At 38.5% G+C, this 23580-nt stretch overlaps 3 protein-coding genes across 5 annotated transcripts in view; 1 reads left to right on the top strand and 2 right to left on the bottom strand.

The window, feature by feature from the left end:
* The window catches only part of ube4b (ubiquitination factor E4B, UFD2 homolog (S. cerevisiae)), a 30798-nt gene extending 26411 nt beyond the window's left edge, over positions 1-4387 (bottom strand). Inside the window, exons 1-6 of one of the 2 annotated variants that reach the window (XM_088331993.1) lie at positions 4045-4387; positions 2477-2696; positions 2196-2331; positions 1991-2078; positions 1046-1190; positions 651-876 (exon numbers count right to left, since the gene is read on the bottom strand). In XM_088331993.1, coding sequence (XP_088188119.1) covers positions 651-876; positions 1046-1190; positions 1991-2078; positions 2196-2331; positions 2477-2696; positions 4045-4068 — 839 coding nt within the window. In that variant the 5' untranslated portion in view covers positions 4069-4387. The remainder of the gene's footprint in view (positions 1-650; positions 877-1045; positions 1191-1990; positions 2079-2195; positions 2332-2476; positions 2697-4044) is intronic. The other variant, XM_088331992.1, reaches the window with a different exon arrangement.
* A 6856-nt stretch (positions 4388-11243) lies between these two features.
* On the bottom strand, positions 11244-18614 carry nmnat1 (nicotinamide nucleotide adenylyltransferase 1). 2 transcript variants are annotated; one of them, XM_088332006.1, is made up of 5 exons: positions 18238-18614; positions 16817-16954; positions 16097-16280; positions 14855-14976; positions 11244-11905 (listed from the first exon to the last, which is right to left on the bottom strand). In XM_088332006.1, exons 2-5 carry the CDS (start codon positions 16929-16931, stop codon positions 11505-11507), a joined length of 822 nt encoding a protein of 273 aa, XP_088188132.1. In that variant the 5' UTR covers positions 16932-16954; positions 18238-18614; the 3' UTR covers positions 11244-11504. The 2 variants fall into 2 exon arrangements, with proteins under 2 accessions (XP_088188132.1, XP_088188133.1); XM_088332007.1 differs by having other exon boundaries at positions 16817-16939; positions 18238-18321.
* On the top strand, positions 18336-22855 carry lzic (leucine zipper and CTNNBIP1 domain containing). The gene is made up of 6 exons (XM_088332009.1): positions 18336-18801; positions 19313-19448; positions 20669-20767; positions 20836-20931; positions 22123-22198; positions 22275-22855. Exons 1-6 carry the CDS (start codon positions 18701-18703, stop codon positions 22328-22330), a joined length of 564 nt encoding a protein of 187 aa, XP_088188135.1. The 5' UTR covers positions 18336-18700; the 3' UTR covers positions 22331-22855.
* Positions 22856-23580: the final 725 nt, after the last annotated feature.

The following is a 23580-nucleotide window of genomic DNA, read 5'->3' as shown; positions in this document are numbered from 1 at the left end:
CGGAAAAATTTAAATTTAGGCCAATCTAGTTTTGATGACATGATTGTACATTTTTATTTTTTGATATCAAAGAGTTCGAGCGTTATGAGAAACTGTGCCTGAAAAACGTATTTGAAATTAAATGCATGCAGTCTGAAGGGCAAACTTCAGCTAAAACATTAAAAACGACAAACGTCAGTTGTTAAAACGTAACTGTTGAGAATCACTGAATGCACTTCACAAAATGCACACGCGTTTTATTTACTGTTGTACTCCTGCTAATTGTCCACTTATTGGTTTGCGGGGATAAACAAAATGTATACTTGATTTTAATGTGTAATTTTATTCCCTGTTCCTTAAAAAATTGACAATTATTTATGGATTTATATCTCACTGGCCTAATTGGTTTCACATTTTTATTTATTTTTTATATCAATCTGCAGCATGTTCAATGAAAGATCATTTTTTTATTGTACCCAGTTGTCTCATGATTATTATAATTTTCCACACAATTTAATAAACTTAATGCTAAATTCTAAAAATTGACAATTATCCAATTATTCAACTCATCTGTGTCGACTATATTGACTATTAAAATAATCATTTTTTGCAGCCATACTGAGAAGATTAGCACGTTTGAACAGTGCAGGATAAAAAGCATCATTACTTGCCTTGAGAGAGAGCTGGCTCCGAAAGAGCCCGCACCAGGGCCCATCGGGCTACCACCTTGGCTCGTGGGTTGTACCAATGTCAGGTGGCGGTCTGGAGATTTAGAAGTTGAAATTGGCTGAGAAGTTGCGGTCAAGCTGGCAAAAGAATTGTGGACAGGCAACTGGGTTGAGATCATCAGGACCTCCATCAGTATCTGGCCGATCAGATCCTTTAAATCAGAGTACACTGCAGGAAATGAAACAAGAAATAAATAATTTAGGAGCTCCACCTTCGACAGTTTTTTTTTTTAAGATAGAAAAAGGATCCCTGGAGTGCCTTGTCTTATCTCGTTGCATACAATGCTTCACTACATTGTTTTCAACGAAAATAAAGACAATTCCATTCAATAACAGACCTTCTCTAGAGTGACGCTGGAACTCAGCAGCCAGTGAAGGGAGGAAGATGACATCTTGATGCTGCTCTTTCCAGGAAACACGCAGGATCTTACAAATGAGCTGTAGAGCCTGGTCTTCTGTAACATCGGAGTTTGCTGAGGATTCCTAAGGGTACACAAAGTACAGACAGATGTTTTAGGACGAAGTATATTATGATTCCCCACAGGGATAATAGATGTGGGAATAATATTTAAGGAGCTGTATTTGGAACTTCTTTGCTCTCTGTATCCATCTCCCAGCTTAAAGTCATAATTGTAACTAAAGTCAGCTAACACAAGTATGTGCATTCCTTAGATGCGCTCAATAATCTCTTTTTTTCAGCCTTATTGGGATTCAGGGTGACGTTAGAAGTGTATTTGAAGGAGGCCTCTTTTTACATTCACAATTTTCATGCTACACTTCCAAATAAAAAAGAAAAAAAACATACAACGTGACTTTTCAGGCCTCCCTCAGTCACTTTCCCTGGAACCTAAGATGTTCTGCCCGGAACAGCTCTGGTAAATGTAAGATGAAAGAAATAGGTCGATGAAAATAAAGCATACGGGCTTCTTGAAGTCAGTTGGGCATTATTAACAAATTTAATCAAAGAAAATGTAACTTTCAACTTTTTAAGGACAACTCAAATGCACCCCACAGAAAGGTAACAATTTTACAATTAGTGTACTTGTTATACATTTTATAGAAGACCTTTCAAAACTAAGTGTTTTCTTTGTCACACTATCCTACTAAATAGTCACAAAAATGTGTGCATTCAATTAAAATCATTCAATGTACACACACCGATTTAATTGTGCATAAATGAGTACAAACCCAAAAATAAAAATCACAGAACCTAGTGTATTGCCCAGGGTTATAAGCAAGCGCTGATGTAAAGTTAAATCCTGTATGTAGAACAAGGGAATTACTTTTTCTGTCAAGTTCCTCTTCTCCCTGCGGTCACTCTCTTCCACCTCCATGTTTTCAATCCCGGAGTCCACATCCACTTGGGACATGCTGGAACAGAACAGAATGACATTTTCATTGAGTCTTTTTGTATCATGAGAAGGACTAAAGAAAGCAAGTCTATACACTGCCATATTATGATGTCAAACCATTGTGAAATATGATTACCTCTTTTCACAAGAGGCAGTGTCAATATCCATGCTCTGAGAACGGGACAAACTCTGGGACTGAGTCTCAAGACTGTTGGAGGGGGAGCTGGAAAGGGAGCTCACCCCTTCACTACTTTGACTGCCATAAGCCACACCTTACAAAAGGCAAAACACGCGTGAACACACTGCAGACACTAGGAGGAAACATTTCAGATCAGATGCGATAAACTGTTAAAACTTAGAGGTCATCTACACAAGTAGAGGAAAAAAAAGGAGTGTTCTTAGTCAAGTTCTTCCTACCGGTGGTTCCCATAGGGGAAGAGGCAGGGGTACAGATGTGAGCATTCAGCCCTAATGGTTGTGAAGCAGCTGGTGCTAGCGGCTGAGATGTTACACCTGAGGGTCCGGGGAGGGGTCCCGGTGGAGTTTCTCTCTGTGGGGACGTCAAGGGTGTGCTGAATGGGGTGTTAGGCTGGGAGGTCTGTCCCCCTGCCAGCCGTGCCAATCTCCTTCTGCGAATCTTAAAATACCGTTGTAAAAGGAAACAAAATTTATCCCCAAAACATGCGTGGTTGATCAAATAAATTTGAAGAAAGTACATATTGTTACTTAATTCTGTAAACAGGGCACGGATCATTACTAGTAAGCACTGATTGTTTTGCTGCAAATAGCATGCCTTGATAGTTTTTTTTTAAACCTCAACTACTGTAGGTTGGCAGACATTGGGTCTTTTTCACATGAGTCTTTTACTTTTGTTATGTTTTCATTGCTTAAAAATTAACTAGCTCCAAATTCCACACGTGCTCTGGCAATATTTAAATCAAAGCTTCCTCAACAGCAAAACGATTTTTAAAATTATTCAATAAACATGTGAATATAAGGGATGTATTTGCAAGTCCTCCCGATTAGCATCAATCAATTGCAAATGTAATCACGATGAAACAAACATAACATGAAACGTGAGTAGGGTTCTAAAGAGCAATATAAGTAGCAGCTAAGTACACACAATGATACAAAACGTGTAATTGTACGTTCATTCTCAAGTCAGAGAATAATATCAGATCACAAATTGTCGGTCAAGCAAAGTCTGGCAGGTAAAAAAATACACACCAAGCAATGGAAAACATTTTGCGCGATGCACTTTATCTACTCAGCCGCACCTTTGATGTACGCATACAACATACAATTTTGTATTTTTATTTTTGCAAAATCATGTTTGATTTGCTTTACACCGGTGTTGCAAAAAAAGCTTTCATTGGCATTTTATATTATTGACAATTAAAACGATCTTGAATTGTTTATGAGAAATGCGGTCTGGAATCAGTTTAAACGTAACGTGACATTGAACATTTGTTTATCCCGATGTGTTTTCAAAGAAAAATATCGCAATGTCACTTAGAAAATACCCGTGACAAAACAAGGATGGCGATTTCATGAATCATTTACTTCTAAAATTGACATAATTAGTAAATAATTCATGTTAAGACAGCACAGACATGCGTGATTGAAAAATAACCGATAAAACATGTTGATCTCGGACTAAATTTGATCTGCTGCCTTATTAACGGACCATACACTGCTAATGTAATCTCGCGTACAATGACAGACACAATTAATATAGAGTTTTCCCTTTTCTGACACGCATAATAAGCTAGGTGGTTGACACGTTCTCTGATTAAGCACAAATTGGGCTTCATCACTTGTGTCTTCCTTAAAATTACTGTGCGCTAGCTTTATAGCCAAAAGTAGCACAAAGCTAGCTGCTAGCCCAATTTGGGAAAATTGAACCATGTGTAAATCCATGATCTGTAAACAATGATGGTGATGCAAGACAAACTCCATGAGATGTATTGGTGCCTTTTACTTACCTCATCTGCGCTCAATTCCTCCATCACAGCTGAAAGTTGAAAGCAGCTCTATAATTTGGAACTATTGCACTATGTGCCAGCCAGAACCTGCTAGCTAGCCTCAATCCGAACTAGATATGCATAGTACAACTCGTTCAATTAAATGTGTCAGTCTTGATTGTCTCGAAGATAAAAACAAGGACACTACTGCGTGAGGACTGGTGACAAAGAGTGAGACCAAAAAGACTCTCGTTGCACCGGCTTGGCTGACAAGCTGAGAGTGAAACAAAAAGAAAAGTAGCTAGCTATTACACGTCAAAATACAAGAGGGGCCATTTTGGTTTTACTTGTTGTCACGTGACTCATTGCGTCAGAGTGGGCGGGGTAACGCGAAGAATTGACGCGTTACCTTCTCAATAACTAATGATTATGGGGAAAATAATTTCATGAGTCGTTTTCATACCTGTCAACCTCCACGGCTCCATGCCCTTACAAAATGTTGTATTTTCCCTTACAAAATACAAAATAATCTTACACCATATATTTTTTCAAACGTGTTTATTCATGTAGTTTAACATGTTATATTGTACATGTGTTACGTTATATCATATATATTGTTATTTAACATTTTGTTGTGAGATACTGAGTTGCTCGACATGAATGAGGTTTATTATAAAAAAGTTCAAAAATTAAGTACCTTGGACGTTCACTGTAGAAGGAAAAAAATACATGCAAATATAATTAAGTAGATTAATACATTTTCTTATTCAAATTATAATTCATTTTCGACATTAAATTATTGTTGGTAATATACCGATTAAAGGGATAACCACCAACCTGACTTTTTTTTCCCTCCTTTTATACTTCCTTTTTTTCTTAACTTCTTTATACAACAATAATGATTCGTAATATAATGCGAGCCCTTGAGAGCCGGCTCTCTTTAATGAGTTGAGCCGAAAAAGCTGGTTCTCTAAAAAGAGACGGACTACTTTTCACTACATAACTACCACATGAAATCCGAGTCGGCAGACGTATGCGCACAGTAGCATCAAATGCTCGCTTCGTTTGCAACAAAAAACACAGAAAAAAAGACGAGGACCAAATGATGAAGGTGCTGTATCCATACCTGTCAACCTCCACGGCTCCATGCCCGTACAAACTGACGTATTTTCCCTTACAAAATAATTTTACACCATTTTTTTTTTACCGGAATGATGCATCATGGGAAATCCCCAGGCGGCAGACGCATGCACTCAGTAGCATCAAACCGCTCGCTTCGTTTGCAACGGAAAAAAACGATACAGAGATAGAGACTGCCGCGGCGAACTCGTTTGACTTGATTGATTTGCCGTTTCGTGATAGTCGGTGTATTCCGGATGGTACCAATAATTGACAAATTTGCGTTTTTCCGTACGTCGTACACGTCTTAAAATGCATAATAAACGTACTTTATACGGCAAAAACGTACAGGTTGACAGGTATGCGTTTTTTACTATTTGGTGCCATTCAGCATAGTAACCTTCACTTAAAAAATGTAAAATATTCAATGCATTCAACATCTTAAAGAGGGACTTTTATAGTATCGGAGAAATGTATTGGTCCAGCTCAGGATACAAACATTATTTTACCAAATAATTCACACATGAACCAAATGTCTGTTTCTTTCTCTGTGAATTCTGCCCTCTTTCACTGAGATCTGAACTTTATATTTTCTTTCCTCATCTCGGTCCTTTCTGCACCTTTCTCTCTCTCTCTTTATTAAAATAAGCTTGTCTCTCAGGGTCAGCATCATGGCGTGCCCTACAGGGGCCACTGTTTTTCAGCTGCAGACACTTGTGTCTATTTCCTAAAAAATACACATTTTTACAATTTCAAAATATATTTTTGAAGGTATACGGCAAATTCATACATGCCAGACTGATAATAAAAACCAATACACATGTAAAAACTCAAAATTAAAATGGCACATTAACCCATTGCTTTGTGTGTCCCCTGTTACAGTGCATATCAGTAACAGAGGGGGCATTTTATGATTAAGTTAGCCATTACTACTAATGTGATGAAAAAGACACGATGATTACTGTGAAAGATTGTTACCATGTCTATTAACCAAATTATCAAAATTACAAAAAAAATGGTTCTCACCAGGAGCCTTCATAGGGTCCTAAGCAAAATTAGATTTGGGGCCCCCTGATACTAATATTAATATTGAATACCTACTAGAACTCATTCCATGTTCTAGGCCAGGGGTAGGCAACTATTTGGAGTCGGGCCGCATGTGACATGTAATTTCATCAAATTGGTTTTGAAACGACCACAATTAGAGCGAAATAGTATATAAGGACCCTGTTTTAAGCACTTCATTTGTTATTTAGTTTTGAACTATTACTGTAGTTTTTTTCCCCTAGTATTTCTGAAGTCGGATTCTAATAGTTTTGTAGTTTTTTTTGTTACTGTAGTTTTATTTTTGAACTATTTTTGTAGTATTTCCATTGTGTTTTTTTGTATTTTTGTAGTACTTTTGTTGTATTTCAAAGGTAGATTTTTTTGTTGTATATCTGTAGTATTTTCGTCGTATTTTTCTATCATTACAGTAGTTTTATTATGATGGTATTTTGTGGCATTATTGTAGTATTATTTTTGTTTAGTATTTTTGTACTATCTCTGTTGTATTTTGCAGTATAAATGAAATTGACATTAGGTGAGAAGTATTATTATTGAGGCAATGCAGAAATGATAAAAAAAAACATTAATTCATTCGATTTTTCTTACTTATATTTGTAACAGAAGTCAATCAAACATGACTGGGGGCAAAGCATTTTAGTGTACTTGTACTACGATCAAAGTCAAGAGAACCGCAGGTTCGAGAGCGTTCTCCATTCGGGCCCCGGTGTGGAATACTCCTTGTGATTAAGGGCTATACAAATAGACATGACTTGACTTTAAATTATTTTTATCCTGCATACATATCAGAGTGTCCTAATATGGTAAAGTGCAGTTAAGCGTAGAGGAAAATCAAGCCGATTTTTACACATGATAAAACACATTTGATCTCACTTAGATTCAAATGGCACAGAATAACATCAATGACCAAGTTACTACTGATAATGGTAAAAATAAATACAGGCAATATTCTAACCCAAAATGTAAAGGTAGGCAACCCCTCTAACATGCAACTATATTTTATCATTTACCAAAAGAAAATTTCCTTCATTTATAAGATCATTCCTATCTTTAAAAATACTCAGCAGTTCGCAAATTATAAACCATTATCAATACTCTCTCAGCTATGAAATATTCCTGAGAAGCTATTGCCACGTTTGAACAGTTTCGTAAACCCGCATACATTATGAAATGATAGTCTGTATGGTTTCATAGAAAAACACTCTGCAGTTGTAGCATTAATTAATATTGTAGAAGATATAACATAAAATAGATACATTTTGTTTTGTTGTTATTTTCATTGATTTAAGAAAGGTTTTTGATACAATAAACCACGGTAAAATCTTTGAAAAATTCCACTACTGAATATAAGAAAATGCTCATCACGGGGTAAAATCATATCCATCAAATATATTTAAATTTTTACAGATTGGTGACAGCAATTCAAGATTTATGAGCATTAGCTGTGGAGTACCTCAAGGGTCTGTGTTAGAGCCTTTATTGTTTTAATGTATATCATTAAAATATTGCAAATCTTTGTCAAGATGTCTATAGTTAGTTCACCTCCATCTTGTAGGAAATCTGACGGGATGTTGAAAATTCCTGCAGATTCTTCACAATCCAGTGAGTTAACTACTACCTCTACTTATTCTCGGATTAAAGGGAAATTGTCACTTTCCCCTAAGCCGGAAGAGGAATGTCCAGAATGGCGACCTCAGTGGTGCGTGGATGAGCGTGAACCGTGATATTGTATTTGTTATCCACACAACAACAATAGGTTGTGGTCCAAATTTACGAGAACAAAAGGCAGATATGACGGTAAACTTAACAAAGTCAAGGAAGGGTTAGATAAAAACAAACTATCAATAAACAAAAAGTTATAGTATTTAGGAAATCCAAAAAGACACTGCAATCCAAATAAAAATTCCTATCGTTAATTGTTCGAATTCTTTCTTTACCCAAAATGTGTTTCGTTCAACTAATTATTAAATTATAAAGTCGGACTGAATCAATTTTCAAATCAATATTCCTTTGCTGTCTATGTTAAAATGTTTGGGCTTCCTCCTTTTTAAGGCTAAAATTGTCAACCATATTTCAAATTTCTGGTGCATATTAATCGTCTAAATTCATACGGTTCATACGTAGCCCTCATAACACTGCAGGTCTTAGTTTCCATGGAGACAAGTGCTGGGCAAAGCCTCCTCCAGAACACACTTTCACACATTTCTCTCCAACTCTTTTACACCAATAGCGTGGCAGCACATTAAGTTTCTCCCTCCTCAGACACTTGCCTATTTAGTTTTTTCTCAAATACAGGCAGGTGAGGGACAGAATACATTGACTTTTCCAAAGCACACACTCGAAGGTGACCTTAAATTAACTGGATGTCTGTGAGAATTTGCAGAAGCTTAGCCGGTTTACGGAAGCTGAGTAAGGATGTGGATTAAAAAAGCAAATCAATTGAGATGCAGTTTATTACAATTGTGTGTGGAGTAGGCACTGGTTAAAGCTTCAATAAAATACCTTTTAAATGTAAAAGCACAACCGTAAATTCCGGACTACAGAGCGCACCTGATCAAAAACTTCTTTCTTTTTGTACAAGCCGCACCAGATTTGTAAGCGGCACACTTCAAACAGCCATCAAAATAAACTAATTTACTTCCATTATTAGATGTAAAAAAAAAAAATCGGGAGGTATAAATCTCTGGTACAGAAAAGTAACACATTGTGCCGCCATTAGGACACCCGTTAGCAGACTGTGTCATTGTCAACATTATTGTCAAACGTGTCCGCAGCTGTGAATCTCAATTCACTAGCGGTGCAGACAATTTTAATTAAATTGGCATTAACACATATGTATGCACAAGTGCAACAAATATCATTATGCTGATTGAATATTTTTGTGCGCGGTTGACTAATTACTGGGTATATTTTTCATAGATAGATAGATAGATAGATAGATAGATACTTTGTTCATCCCCGAAGGGAAATTCACATTTCCAGCAGCATCCCTGAGCTGAGAACAATCGAGAACAATCGAAAATAACACGGGAGCTGCTGGAGTGGCTGCCATTCGTGACGGCGCCGGAAGAAAAGATTCAATTTGAATCATGTACAAACAAACAAACAATTGAATCATGTACAAACAAACAAACAAACAAAATATTCATGTTTCAATAAGTGGAGTGTTAATAAAATGGGGGGAAAATAATTTCTGATACTGATACAACCAGGTAAAACAAATTTTAAGTTACCTGTCCAAATGAATGTTAGCGGGAAGAAAATTGTAACCAAAGTGTACAAGCTGTTGTGATTGTACGCGATTCAGAATTTTAGTAAGCACAGTACATTGAGTTTTGAATGTGTTACCTTTCTGTACTAGACATTTCTCTGCTGATTCTGCCAATATGGCGATCTTATTCCATAGGGACAGTGGGAATCTCTTGTATTCATTCATGTGCGTCGCTTAGGGCCCGGTCACACAGCCGTTTGCGGCTGAATCACGGCCAGAAATTTCTGCCTGTGAGGCGGACGCTATTGAACGGTTTGAGGTCGCCATACAGACGAGATACAGCAGTGCTTAACACGCGGTCGGAAATTCACGCGCGGTTGGCAGCGCGAAAAAGTTTTGCGCTGCTCAATACTTTAGAGCACGGGTACACAGCCTTCCACGGGCGTATCAAGGCTGAACCACGGCCAGAAATTTCTGGCTGTGAAGCAGACGCTGTTGGGCGCTGTTGGACGCTTTAAGACTGCCATATAGACGAGATACAGCAGTGCTTTACTCGCGGTCGGAAATTCACACGCGGTTGGCCGCGCGAAAAAGTTTTGAGCTGCTCAAAACTTTGAGCACGTGTTAACCGCGGGCGGCACACGAGGTAATGACGCGGAAATGACGCGGAACGACGTGCTCTGGCCGCGGCCAGGGCGTGGTTACACATGGGTAGGACGGGAAATTTCAGCGGGTAATCGTGGGTGGAGCATGGTAATAGCATGTTCTGCGCTTGTATCGCGGTGTTATTAAGTGAAATTAGTGTGTTACGTGTGTGACGGTCAAACGCCTTTCTCCGCGTATATACAGCGCGATTTGCCGAGCACACGTCAGTTGTGCTCGAGACGTCAAGGGGTGGACATGGATCCCCGTCACCGTAGTGACCTCGTCTTAATCCATGTTTATTTCTTGACATTTATTTTCATTTCATTACAAGATAATAAAATAAAAATGAAAAACTATTACAATAATAACATATTGGCTTCTTCGGTGCCATAGCTTGAAATCTTGATCTTCACGGGACTGTGTCTTGAGCGGTTATGATTTCTACAACCCGGTGTTATGGCCGAGATTTGCATCCCCTCGCTACTACAACCACTTTTACCTCGTTTTATCTCACTTTTAGGGAATGTAATGGCGAACATATAACCAAAACCACTTCGTCTTGCATTTGTTGGGAATGTAATACAACTTAAACCATTCCGTCTTTGTTTTTGTTGTGAACGTAATCGAACGGTAATGCACACCGCATATAAAATCCTCCCCCCCTCGCGTGAACGCGCATACTGCTGCGCTTCCAACAAAAGCGATCGTATTCTATATAAAACGCTTATTAAAACAATAAAGCGAGCTAATTATAACAATTGGGAGATCCTAGTCTATATAACGCGTTTATTTAAACAATAAAATGCGATCGTATTCTACAAAATGCGTTTGTTAACGCGGATGAAAAAGTCACCAACGTCAATGCACGCTTCCAACAAAAGCGATCGCAGCAGAATGCGCGTTCACGCGAGGGGGGGGAGGATTTTGCGTAGGAGTCGGATTTGGGCACAACACCGGCTTGGGAGCTTTTATACCCGTGGTCCACACGAGAAAATGACGCGGAAATGACGCGATGAGGAAGCGGAACAGTCGCCGGCGTCTGTTTTGCGGGCATACCACCGATGAACAGCGGGTTGGCCAATTTTGCGCATTTTCCATCGCGGGCAACCACGGGCAAAAGAAAAAAAAACGCAAAATTTTACCTCCGATACAGACGCAAACGGCTGTGTGACCGGGCCCTTAATGGATGATGAGGTATTTGCCTCCCGAAGGGAATCATAGTTACTCCTGTCGTTTATCCGTGCATTATTGAATTTCTTAACTTTGATATTCAGAGCACTTGGTAGAAATCACATCACTCATTTCTGAATCAGCTGCTCGGTCTAGCAGAGGCAACCCCTTGGGGAAACACTTGCGAACACCCCCCTCACGTTTTCTAAGCCAGAGTGTTTATCATGTAGTAGAAAAGCAGCAGTTTGTGGTTTGGAATTTATCATACTTCCTAACTGGATGGGTCACCTGCATATCTCTGCAAGGGCGCGAGAACCACACCAGTGTTTTTTTGCTCGCTCTCAGTGTTGTAAAGGTGGTTATCACGTATGTAGCGAAGCACGTCATTCGGCAGGAGATATTTGACGCTTTGGCCGCGACGCAAAGCCCGACGTACGTGCGTCGCAGAGATGTCATTGGTCACCCACTCGGGGACCAGGTGGATGTTCTTGCGGTGCTTCCAAAGCATGTCTGATTGGTGAATGAACTTTTGGGGGTCGCAGCCGCAACGCGTGATGCACACCAAACCAAATCGGCCCACGATCTCTGCAATGTCGTCTTCTTTCCACAAGTTGGGGACCGCGAAGGACTCGAGCACATCGGCACCGCAGAGCAGCATCAGTTGTGTTGCTTCTGTAATTGGAGTAACAGTTAACACCATTTATGGTATTCATCAGTTTTATTTATTTGTTGTATTTTACTGTGTATAAAAGTAAACCGACGTCTTGGACAACTGCTGCTTTTTGGAGCCCATCTCGAGATGTACTTGAAGGGACACTGTGTAATATTTGAGGTGATGTTGTTGTATTGTGCAGTGCAACCTTAAACGAGTGCTTAAAAGCACAAGAAAGAACTATGGAGACTCAAAGTGACAAAACCACACAATTTATCTTCTAATTTACTTTTACAGGCATTTATTACATTAGGCATTCATTTATCCCTGGAAAAATCGGCAGTTGGGCTGTGATTTGTTTTCAACATTCAAACCATATTGCGACTTTGGCAAAGTTTTGGTTCTTCCATTTTCCTTCTATTTTTAGGGAGGGTGAACCTTTTACAAGGTTTTTGTTTGTGGGGGGGTACCTGTAGCAGCAAGATGGCAGAAATTTCAGCTCCTTCTAAGTGAGGCTCATTATATGTAAAATAAATACAAATTTCTCCGTCGACAACTACTATATTTCTTCGTCTATACTGTGCACCCAAGTCTAAAGTGCACCCCTAATCTTTGATTTTTTTTTTCCACTTTTCTCAGCTCCAACTAAGCATTGTATGCGACAAACATTGTTGAATGTGTGCGGCCATGATTAAAATCATGAATCAACAACGTACCATACCAAATGTACAATGTATTTATCTAATGTCCTTCAGAGTCCGATTCATCATCAAATAAACAGAAGAGTTGTTCCCCTCATTGTGCTTTTTTGCGTTTTTTTATATCTTTCAGGACGGCTTTTTGTATTCTTCATTCGCTTACATTCTTCTTTGGTACCGTGAAGAAAAATAGTGTGATAGTGAAATAAAATCTAATCCCTTTTCGTATATCACCTATATCACTGTTGGTCTAGTGCAGGGGTCGGGAACCTTTTTGACTCAAAGAGCCATAAAAGCAAAAAATATTAATTTTATTTTGGGAAAGAGCCACACCATATATTATGAGACAAATTTACTAAATTGCTAAACCCGCGCCCCAGACAAAAGCTAAGTCTTCAGCACATTTATTTTTGATGATTTAATAAAAATTATGAAAAGAGAATAATGCCAGAGCCCCTGTCCCAAAATCAACAAACATACCACTTTAAACTTGTCTCTTTCGTGCAATTACTCAAGATCGGTTAAACTCCTTTTTACCCTTTTTTTCATACATATTGGTTTCAAAACCAGATGCAAGCAGTTATTGTGTAAAAACGTCACAACATTCTGCAAATAGGGAGCCTGATGAGCTCACTTTTGGCGCAGACGGCGTAGGGCGAGAGATGGGAGGGAGTGCTTGCACATTTTGCATAGCTCCACCCATCCCTCCCACTCACCCAATTAAATGACTAAGTTCTCTTCCGGTGTTTTGGCGTGTTTACAGTTCTGTGGATTCATCATAAGGTATCTGAACACTGAACACAGATTATATAGTGAACTTTTATATAAAGGATTCTTTAGCGTTGAACAGCCAAAACGAGTTTTTTCCCCCCTTTTTTTGTGTGACACCTTGACTGTAAATTGTAGTGAAAACGTGCCCTATATATACTGCGAAGAATTTACATGTTAACTAGGTTTGGTTTGCCCTTGCGTGGACCTGAATAGGATAGACTTTTCAAATTTTGAACAAGATGGAGAAATTTTTTATGCAATCAAATTTGTCTCTGAGCCACAGATACTCATAGAAAGAGCCAGAAATGGCTCGCGAGCCATAGGTTCCCGACCCCTGGTCTAGTGGTTAGAATCAGCACGCTCACCACCGCTACCTGGGTTTGATTTCTGTTGCATCCAGTGTTATGCTATTGTGGTCAGCGATACTTTCTGACTAAACCATTATTGCACAAATACGGTATTATATAACCATCAAACTTCGTGTACAACACACACCCCAACTGGCTTTTAACTAAGACAAGAAAGTTTGATCACATTACCCCGATTTTAGCTAACCTGCATTGGCTCCCTGTTAGCTTAAGATGTGATTTCAAAGTTCTGTTGGTAGTATACAGAATCATGCAAGAACTTGCTCCCTTATATCTTTCAGATTTAATTTTCCCCTACGTTCTGTTTCGGAGCCTTCCCTCTGAAAATGCTGGTCTACTAGTGACCCCAAGAGCCAAGAAGAGATCTGCAGGTTTGAGAGCATTCTCCAATCGGGACCCGGTGCTATAGAATGCTCTTCCCGCCGAGATTCGATCTGCAACCTCAGTGGAAATGTTTAAATCTAAGCTTTAAACAGACTTCTATTCTACAGCATATGAAAAACCTATATTTATGTTGACAATATCAGTGTATTATTTAACATCATGTAGGTTTTAGATAAGGGGATGGTGTCATAATAGTCTGTAGTTGGCAATAGTCTTTGATCTGTGCAGCCCTTTGAGACTCTTTGTGATTAAGGGCCATACAAATAAACATGAATTGACTTGACTTCTTTTTTTAGATAAAAAAGAAAAACTTGTTGTACACAAATAAATAAGGTATTAAAAAATGCACGTTTGTAGAGAAGTTCATGTATTTTGGCTTATTTAAATCAATATTGTTTTTTTTTTTCTATAAATGGAGTGTTTTTTAACCACTAGAAAGTGCTAAATAATACACAATGTCCCTTTAAAGCTGTGTCCAATTGTTCCCATACTTTGTCTTAAAATTGTATCTTTAAAACTTGTGTGTGACTTTCCGACAGTTTATTAATTTCAATATTTAATACACATTATATAGTAATCTAAAGTACTTTATATTAATCAGTATCTACCATTGCGGGGTAAATCTTTGCAAAATGCAATCCGTTCCATGTGAGACGAATACATCAAATGGTGATCAGTGGACTAAGTACTCAACGTAGATTTTGTATCAAATACCAGCAAAAACATGAGAAAAGTCCATCTAATTTACCTCTTTTTTTAAGATGTGATGAACTTTCATTAAAATTCTCTTCAATGCGTCTCTTTTTCACATAGACGACAGTGTCCACATCATCATCTTGCTTGACTGCTGTTAGTTCTGAATAGTGATGCCTGAAGAGTTGGAAAACCAAAATAATGGATTGTGTTAATTTTGTGGTAAATTGAAGAACAATTTGCTTTTAAGGGATTCCCCAAGCAAGTGGAGCATTTGTAATTGGCGATATGTCATCTGCATGCACCTCATCATAGAACCACACACTAACTGCCCAATTTTAACAGTTCAGTATCCCAGCCAGTGCTTCTGAACTACAGACGCTCCCCTACTTACAACCATTCGACCTACGAAAAACGGTAGATAGGAACATTTTTTGGGGATGTCGAAAAATATCCGGACATTGCTGTAGGTTAGATTTTGAATTGTGTGCACCTTTTCCCGAGTACAGGACATTGCTGTAGTGCTTCTTTCTGCCTCTACCAGCATCCACCCCGAAGAAGAAATCCGCTTCCTCTTCCTAGCTCATGTGTAAACATACTGTAATGAAACTCAAGCGCGCTAAGAACTTGGACATTTTTATTGTTTTAATATCTCGTGCATCCGTTCAATATGGTTGGTGTAAAGTATAAGAGGTGAGCTGTTTCTTTTGAAATGAAATTGGAATAAGAAAGCTTGATGTGGTTGAGAAAATGGTTGGATCGCTTTTTTTCGGCCACTTTCTACAATGGAAGAGGAAGTCGCCTAACTCTTGAAGCCCATCTTCCACAAGTAAGTTAAACTTCATTTTATTTTATGAATTTTTGATTTAAGAAAATGATTGGATTGCTTTTTTTCGGCCACTCTTTAACCTCTTGAAGCTCATCTTCCAAAAGTAACTTACACTTAACTTTATTCATCTTTATAGAGCATATCATTTTATGAAATGTTTATTTTTTAGTACAAAACAATACAGGTTACTTATACAAGCCTTAAACATACTTATACAAACATTAAACATACAAAATATAGCACAGAAGCAACTTACGAGCAAATTCAACTGACAAACGATTGTCCGGAATCTGTCACGTTCGTAAGTAGGGAAGCGTCTGTATTTACTATTTATATACTAATTTTTGCATCTTGAGGGTTTTTGTAAAGTCCTCACTAGTTCTCTTTGCAAGCTCAAAACTCATTGATGTATTCTCACATTAGTTTGGATATCTACTAAACTATGAATTTATGAAATGGATCACTCACCGAATTACTTTGGCAGTCTCCACCCACTCAGGCTGAGAGCTCTCCCATGTATCCACTGTGATCCACTCGGAGTCTTCAGTTGCCAATCTGGCCATTTTCACACGATGAAAAGCCTCTATCAGACCCTTCTTCTTATAGCCATCCCCAACCGCAGATACTATGCCTTTCACCACCTGATAGCGACCTGTCAAATTCTCCTTTTTAGTAAATGTGTAAAAATCACAAGACTTTATCAAATGTGGAGTGCGTGATTTGAAAGGTTTGTGACTCTCTGCCGCCGTCTTCTGGCTTTAAGTCATTATTATGGCCTTGACAGCCTGTTCACGTGCAAGTACATGCATTTCTTAGATGCCCTCAAACTCTTCTATTTTCCCCTTTTTGGGAGTTTGGGTTGGTGTTTGGACTTAACTAGAATCAGGCATTTTCTTACTTTTTCCATTTACATGCTTAACTGACAAATTAATATTAAAAAAAAAGCATGATGTCTCTCTCCAGCACTCTCCCTAGCCCCCTTTCCTCAAACCAAATGTGTTCTGCCCCAAACAAGTCTGATAAAAGTAAAATAAAAGATGGCCAAATGGAAAATGAAGCATAAGGGCTCTTTGAACTCTGTTGGGCATTGTTAGAGAAAATAATTAACTTTTAACTTTTTAAGGACACCTCAAACGACACACTCCACCTTCTCAAAAAACATAAATAACAGGGTTGATGTTACTGAACCTGTTTCTTCCAGATAGTCTCGGGCCAGTTCAAACATCCTCAGGTGCATGTTGGTGATGGGGTTGAAGGATCCACATGCCAGAAGAACCACTCTTGTTCTCCTTTCGCCCTCCATGCCTCATTCTGTAGCAGAGTTTGCTATCAAAAAGGACAATAATCTCTGTGAGGGTGGTTGGCAGTTAGCACAGCTGATTCACAGCAAGTTTTGTGGGTTAAAGTACTGTATGAATAGATTAGTTTGTATTTAGAATGGGTGCTGAGCAGGGGATATCATTATGAAAGTGAAGAGGAGTGACTTTTCTTCCTTTGCGTCTTTGTTTAACCTCCAGGTTGTGAGGCAGGTAAAACAAGTGACCAGTTGAGAAGTTCCGTTGAAAGTTTCATTAAACAAAAACAAGATACTATTTGTGATTAAGGGCTATACACATAAAAATGACTTGACTTGACTATATTGCAGGAAATATGATGTAATGAAGAAAATTTGAAGACAGAATTGCTGAGAATGACTTTTATAACAGGAGAACACGCGATGACAAAATCTAACTAACTCTAGGGAGAGTGGAAAAAACAGAGGAAAATAATCAGGGGGCCCGACAGCTCTCACTGGTTTACCCCTGCTGCATCATACGGGTGCCCTGCCCATCCCTTAGAACACATCTAAACATCCCACTATCCTTTTACAACACCCCGCCACTCATTCCTATCACCAACGAGAGCTCTAGCTTCCACTATATTTGGACCTCTGTCCTGCAGTGCACTCATAACACCATCCATTCATGTCAATCGCGGCCTTCCTCTTGGTCTCCTTCCATTTACTTCTGCTCTTGAGATCCTCTCCAACAAGTGCAACTTTAGAAATACTACAAAACACAATTATATTTATATTGCAAAAGTAAATATCAAACTATGTACTTCGAACAGGGATCTAAATAACAATTTATTTTCATTGTGAGTGCTTCAAAAGTCTGTTTACTGTGAGTAAATAAGTGCCCCTTTACGTTTGTGAGGTTTGTTATGGGAATTGCAAACAGTAAGAAAGGGAGCAATTGGCTGAGGTTGACATGTATGAAACTTTAAACGTAAAAAGAAGTTATCATGAGCTCCTCATTTGAACGGGTAGCACCCAAAAAGGAAACGCAGGGTTAAAATATTTAATTTCGTCTTTCTTTCTAATTGAAAATAAGAGTTTATTATAAAGGAGACCTAAAATGGCCCCAAAACGGTTTGCATTTACTTCTGAATAGTTCTTTACTGGTCTCGTAGTGCTAGCATAGAATTTTAGCTTTGTTCCTACTCTAAACAAACACGAATGCATCTCGTGGTATTTGCGATCAAAAAACATTCAGGGTATGGAGAAACTTGAGTTTGAGACTAAAATTGCAAGAATGACAACGAACACAAATGCATTAAAAGTATTTTACCAGATAACTTTACTGAAGGCAGGTACTCGAATTGTGGAAGCAAAATCCAACATCCGGGGAAGGAAAAAATATGTCAACATAGCATTCCGAAAGCTGATTGGCCGAGTCATCAGGAAGTAGTAGCAAACCACACCCCGTAGCTACAGCAGCTACGTTTACGATTTTAAACGCAACTAATAGCACCACAAACAATCGTTTACGGATAAGCAATAGATTTTTTGTGGTTTGGTTTGAAAACGTGTTTGAACTGTGTGTGCGTTATTATTCCAGTTATGTGAGCGACGGATCATCGTGCACCCTTGTTCCATTTTAGCATGCTATTTAACTGTTGCTCTAACCCGAAAACACTAGTTTAATCACTTTAGATCTGTAGAGATTTTGTCACGCGGTTGACATTCACTTCTTCATAACTGTAATCCATTTTGCACGTTTTATATCTCGTATTGTGTTGCATTTGGGGAGAATGGCTTCCCGTGGTAAGTCAGAAACTGGCAAGCTGCGACAGAATATGGAGGAGCAACTTGACAGACTGATGCAGCAGCTTCAGGATCTGGAAGAATGCAGGTGATGTATGGAGATCGAGTCCATAAAGTTTTATTTTCTGGCTACGACAATCTAGCATTTGCGCACAGTTCGCCTGGCCAATATTTCAGAGGTTCACTGGTAGGGTGTGGTTCAATGGCTGAAAAGTCTTATCTGCTACCATCCTTATCAGTGTGGATAAACCTCTCTCGGGTTCCTTTCCTTACATTGTTTGTCTGTGCCTTTCCATAGTATACATTTATTTCTATTATCATTTATTTTTATTTTATTAGAACCATAGTGTGTGGGAATGTGTACTAGGTGGTTCGGATTGTTAGGTGTATACGTTTTTATACAGAATTTTCAGTGGTAATTCACTTCCTGAAATGTGCGCTAAAAATACATTTGATTGGATTCTATTAAAGTCAGCTCAACAGTCTAAAATCATACATGGGTGACTACTGACAGTTGTGTGATTGGGTGACAACCATCCCAAGTTCGTCAACTGAGACCCCAATGCATTGAAATGATTAACACAATGTTCTTACTGCAGGGAAGAACTAGATGATGAAGAATATGAGGAAACCAAGAAGGAGACCTTGGAGCAGCTGAGCGAGTTCAACGACTCCCTTAAGAAGATCATGACAGGAGACATGACCCTTGTGGATGAACTTAGCGGAATGCAACTGGTATGCGTGGCACCCTTTATATTTTATCTCATTATCACACTATTTTTATTCACAGTACTAGAGACGAATATTAGAGAATGGAGAAATCAAAGTATATAACGTAACGAGGAGAAAACCCAGAGGGAAACCACTCTGGTGTACAGTATCTGATTATGAATCAGATTTTGAAGGACATGAAATAAATGCGTTGTAAATTTCCTGTTGGTATTGAGTTCATAGTTGTCAATAAATTATCTGAATCATGGCTGCACATATTCAACAATTTTTGTCACTTCTCAAGGTTTCTTCAGTTTCCTCATGTTGAGGTTTTTGAGTTTTTCCTTGCCCTCATGTTGGTTTCAGATCCGGGGATGGTGTAATAATAGTCTGAAATAATAGTCTGTGCAATAACCTGTGCAGCCCTTTGAGACTCTTTGTGATTAAGGGCCATACAAATAAAAATGACTTGACATTAAATGCTTAGTATGAACTGAGAAAAAGTTAAGCAAAATTTAGGGATGAAGTTTATACACAAATAAATGATAATAATAATAATAATAATTTCCTTGTATTGTCATTCTGTGTAACAATGTACACAGAACGAAATGTCGATTGCACCTGACCCGTTGTAGCGAGCCGATGCAGCCGCAGCCAACAGAGGGCGCCGCCGACCACTTTTTAAGTCTTAGGAATGACTCGGCCGGGGCGCGAACCACCGACCTCCCAGTCTCAAAGCGGGCGCCTTACCATCTAGGCTACTGAGCTGGTGGTATTTCCTTCGCCCCCTTCTCACCTTTTTAAGCCTTGACCCGTTTTCATGCCTGTGAAAGTAGCTGAAGCTTCTTTAATCTTCTGCAAAGAACCCCAGGTGCTTTTGTTATCATTTTTTTTATTTGTTTGTATTACTTTCAACAGCGTGTCTGTGACATTTATTTCAAGAATAAGAACAGTGGGTTGGATTTTCTCAATATGATCTGGTTGATTAATGGTAGCTACAGTGGATGCTTTGGGAGTGACACAAGGCTTTGATGAAATGCAGTGGACAAATTTAAAACGGCAGGTTATTGTGGCTCATTTTTATCTCGTGTTTCTCTCAGCATTGTCTCGCAGGGCACATAAAATTATTTGGCGGCCTAAATTTGGTCCGCGGACCATGATTTGACTCTTATGATTTTATTGGGCAACTTGCTGCGATGGACAAAATTTTAAATGTCTCTATTTTGGGCTCATATTTTCTAAAGGCCATCCAGGCTGCCATCAGTCAAGCGTTTAAAACTCCAGAGGTCATCCGACTTTTTGCAAAGAAGCAGCCGGGACAGCTCCGAACCAGACTGGCGGAGGTTTGAACATTTGAATCTTTGTTTACGTACTTGTGCATTTCTCAACCTCATGTGACATTTTTGTGCAGATGGACCGCAATGTCAGAGTGGGAAAGCTGTCTCGGGACGAGTACACGCAGCAGAAAATGGAAGTGCTAACAGCATTAAGGAAGCTAGGAGAGAAGGTGAATCAAATGTGCATTAGGGGGTGCATCGCAAATTCATTTTGTTTCTTTTTCTTTTTTTCTTTCTTGCTTCTTGCGTCTTCTTTTTTCTTTTAATTTATTTATTTTGCTCCCCTTTACCCTCTCTTTTTTGCGCTTTGTTTCTTTCTTTCTTTTCCATCCTCTCTCCCCCTGCCCCCATCTTTCTCTCTCTTCCCCCTATCTCTCCCCATCGCTCTTTTTTAATTTCTCTTCCTCCCTAATTCTTTAGCACATTTTATTACACTGTGCAATATTTGATGATTTGATCAAGTCTATAAGATAAAAATAATGCCAGAGCCTGTGTCCCATATGAATATACAGTAAATATACCGTTTAAAAATTGTCTCCCTCCCGCAGTTATTTAAGTGTCATTTTGTAACAACAGCTAATTACATACTGTCTATTTCCGTAGTGCAGTGTTTAGAACATTCGCATTACACGCAAAAGGTCCCCAGTTTGAGACTGTCGAACTTAAAAAGTGGTCGGCGGCGCCCTCTGTTGGCTGCGGCTGCATCGGCTCGCTACAACGGGTCAGGTGCAATCGACATTTCGTTCTGTGTACATTGTTACACAGAATGACAATACAAGGAAATTATTATTATTATTATTATTATTTGTTGGCCTGGAGAGGGATGGGCACCACCAGGCTGTGCTTGTCCAAGACACACCACAGTAAATGTTGTCCCTACAACCCGTGTGGTCAAGGAAACATTTATTAGCATTTTAGGTTATTTGACATTAAAGGAAATCTTGATTCGTGAAAGGCTTTTTTAATAGTAAGAGAATAAAACCTTTCACGGTAAATAATGCTGCTTGCTAGTTATTGCCAAAAAACGTATACAAAAACAAGTTCTAGTTCTGTCTCTCACAATTTCATTTCTCAATCTATCCAATCTCAATCTCTCTCTCACACTTAATACACATCGTAATATTTAGTATATTATTAATATTGTTTGTTTGGATCCATTAACCACTAGGGTTGTCGGGGCACCATTCCCTGTGGCGTGTCTTGGGCAAGTACAGCCTGGTGGCACCCATCCATATGTTACAAGGACAAATCATTTTCTTAAACATATATTACAGCAGCAATGCATTTAACCTTGTAGGCCTTGTTACTTATATTTGTTTACTGCTGACCTCCAGCGATATAACGTCTTCCGTTTTTGACAGCTCCCAACAGAAGACGAAACGTTCCTGTCTGAAAACGGCACCGCGATTTTAAGCCACTTTGAGAAAGTCACGTCAGGTAAGTCAAACCACATTTTTATTGACAAAATAAAACGAAAGCACAATTGTTTACTTCGGTCCGTTCTTTTTTTCAGGGTCTGAAGATAAAATATTGGCTTTAGCAAGTTCAGGTGTGAAAACCAAAGCATAGACATCATGTAATTTAAAAAACACATTTTAAGGGGTCTTTTAAATATATGAACATTTAAAAAAAAAAAAAGGCATATGTGGTTGTTTCTGTAGATACGTTTTCGCATTTAGTATAATAGATGTGCATGTTCTTTAAGGTATTGGAATTCCTGCCGTTTTTAACGTTTGAGAAAATGTTTGTGTTGCATGTTTTCATATTAGACAAAAACATGAATGTACAAGATATTTATTTTCATCCATGGTAGATAATGTGTATTTTGTAAGTATTCCTATGTATACACTACTTGGTAATATCAGAGCTCTGAAAAGAATCCAAAAATGAATGCCTTTTCACATACCTTAGGAGAATCTGACGTCTAAGATTTGGACTTTGTTCTTAATTTTTAAATTCAAAACTTTTTTTTCATGAAGCATGACATTTGAATGTGTCATTAGCATTATGGATCGTTTTGGATACAAAGTTGGATCTGAATTACATTTATTTCTGTTTTACCCGTCTCTATTAAATCTCTCTATTTTGTCTTTCTTTTTGCGCCCTTTTTACTCCTCCATTGCAACATCACAACCAGTGTTTCTCAACCAGTGTGCCATGACTTTTTCTGGTGTCTTTTATACAATTTTCCAGTTATATCTATTTGGTGGCAATAAATTGTTAATTATTCTTTGCCAAAAATAATTTACCATCATCATTTTTTGCATTTCTTTTTTCCCTAAACAAGTTCAAAACATCATGCTCATAACTCCACTAACATGATATTACTCAATTAAGGTAATTTATTTTTGAAATTTCTTTGGGGGGAAAGGTGAAAAGAAATATAGCGAAAAAGATTTGAAAACTCTTTCGTTAAAAAACCCAAACATATTCAAGTCAGGTAATGTTTATTTGTATAGCCCTAAATCACAAGACGTCTCAAAGGGCTGTATAGACAACCATTATACCACCTGATCTAAAACCTACTTAAGGGCAAGGGAAAAACTCAAAAACCTCAGTGTGAAGAAAATGGAGAAACCTTGATAAGGTGCCACACATGTGGTAATCCCTCCTCTATGATGACCATGCGATGTTGCTAAGCATCAACAAACAATATACATAAATCATCATCATGATATATAGGTAATAACGGTTGACAGCTCCCTGTTTTAAAGTCTAAACCGATGCAGCAGGTTCTAGATCAGGGGTCGGGAACCTATGGCTTGCGAGCCATATATGGCTCAGAGATTAAAGTTTACTCATGCAAATTTCAGTTGTGT

Source organism: Urocampus carinirostris, chromosome 3 (assembly GCF_059441175.1).
Source record: "Urocampus carinirostris isolate Australia breed hairy pipefish chromosome 3, RoL_Ucar_1.0, whole genome shotgun sequence".
In the NCBI taxonomy this organism is placed as follows: domain Eukaryota; kingdom Metazoa; phylum Chordata; class Actinopteri; order Syngnathiformes; family Syngnathidae; genus Urocampus; species Urocampus carinirostris.
The sequence above is the reverse complement of the archived record's forward strand: the minus strand, read 5'-3'. Positions and strand labels throughout refer to the sequence as shown.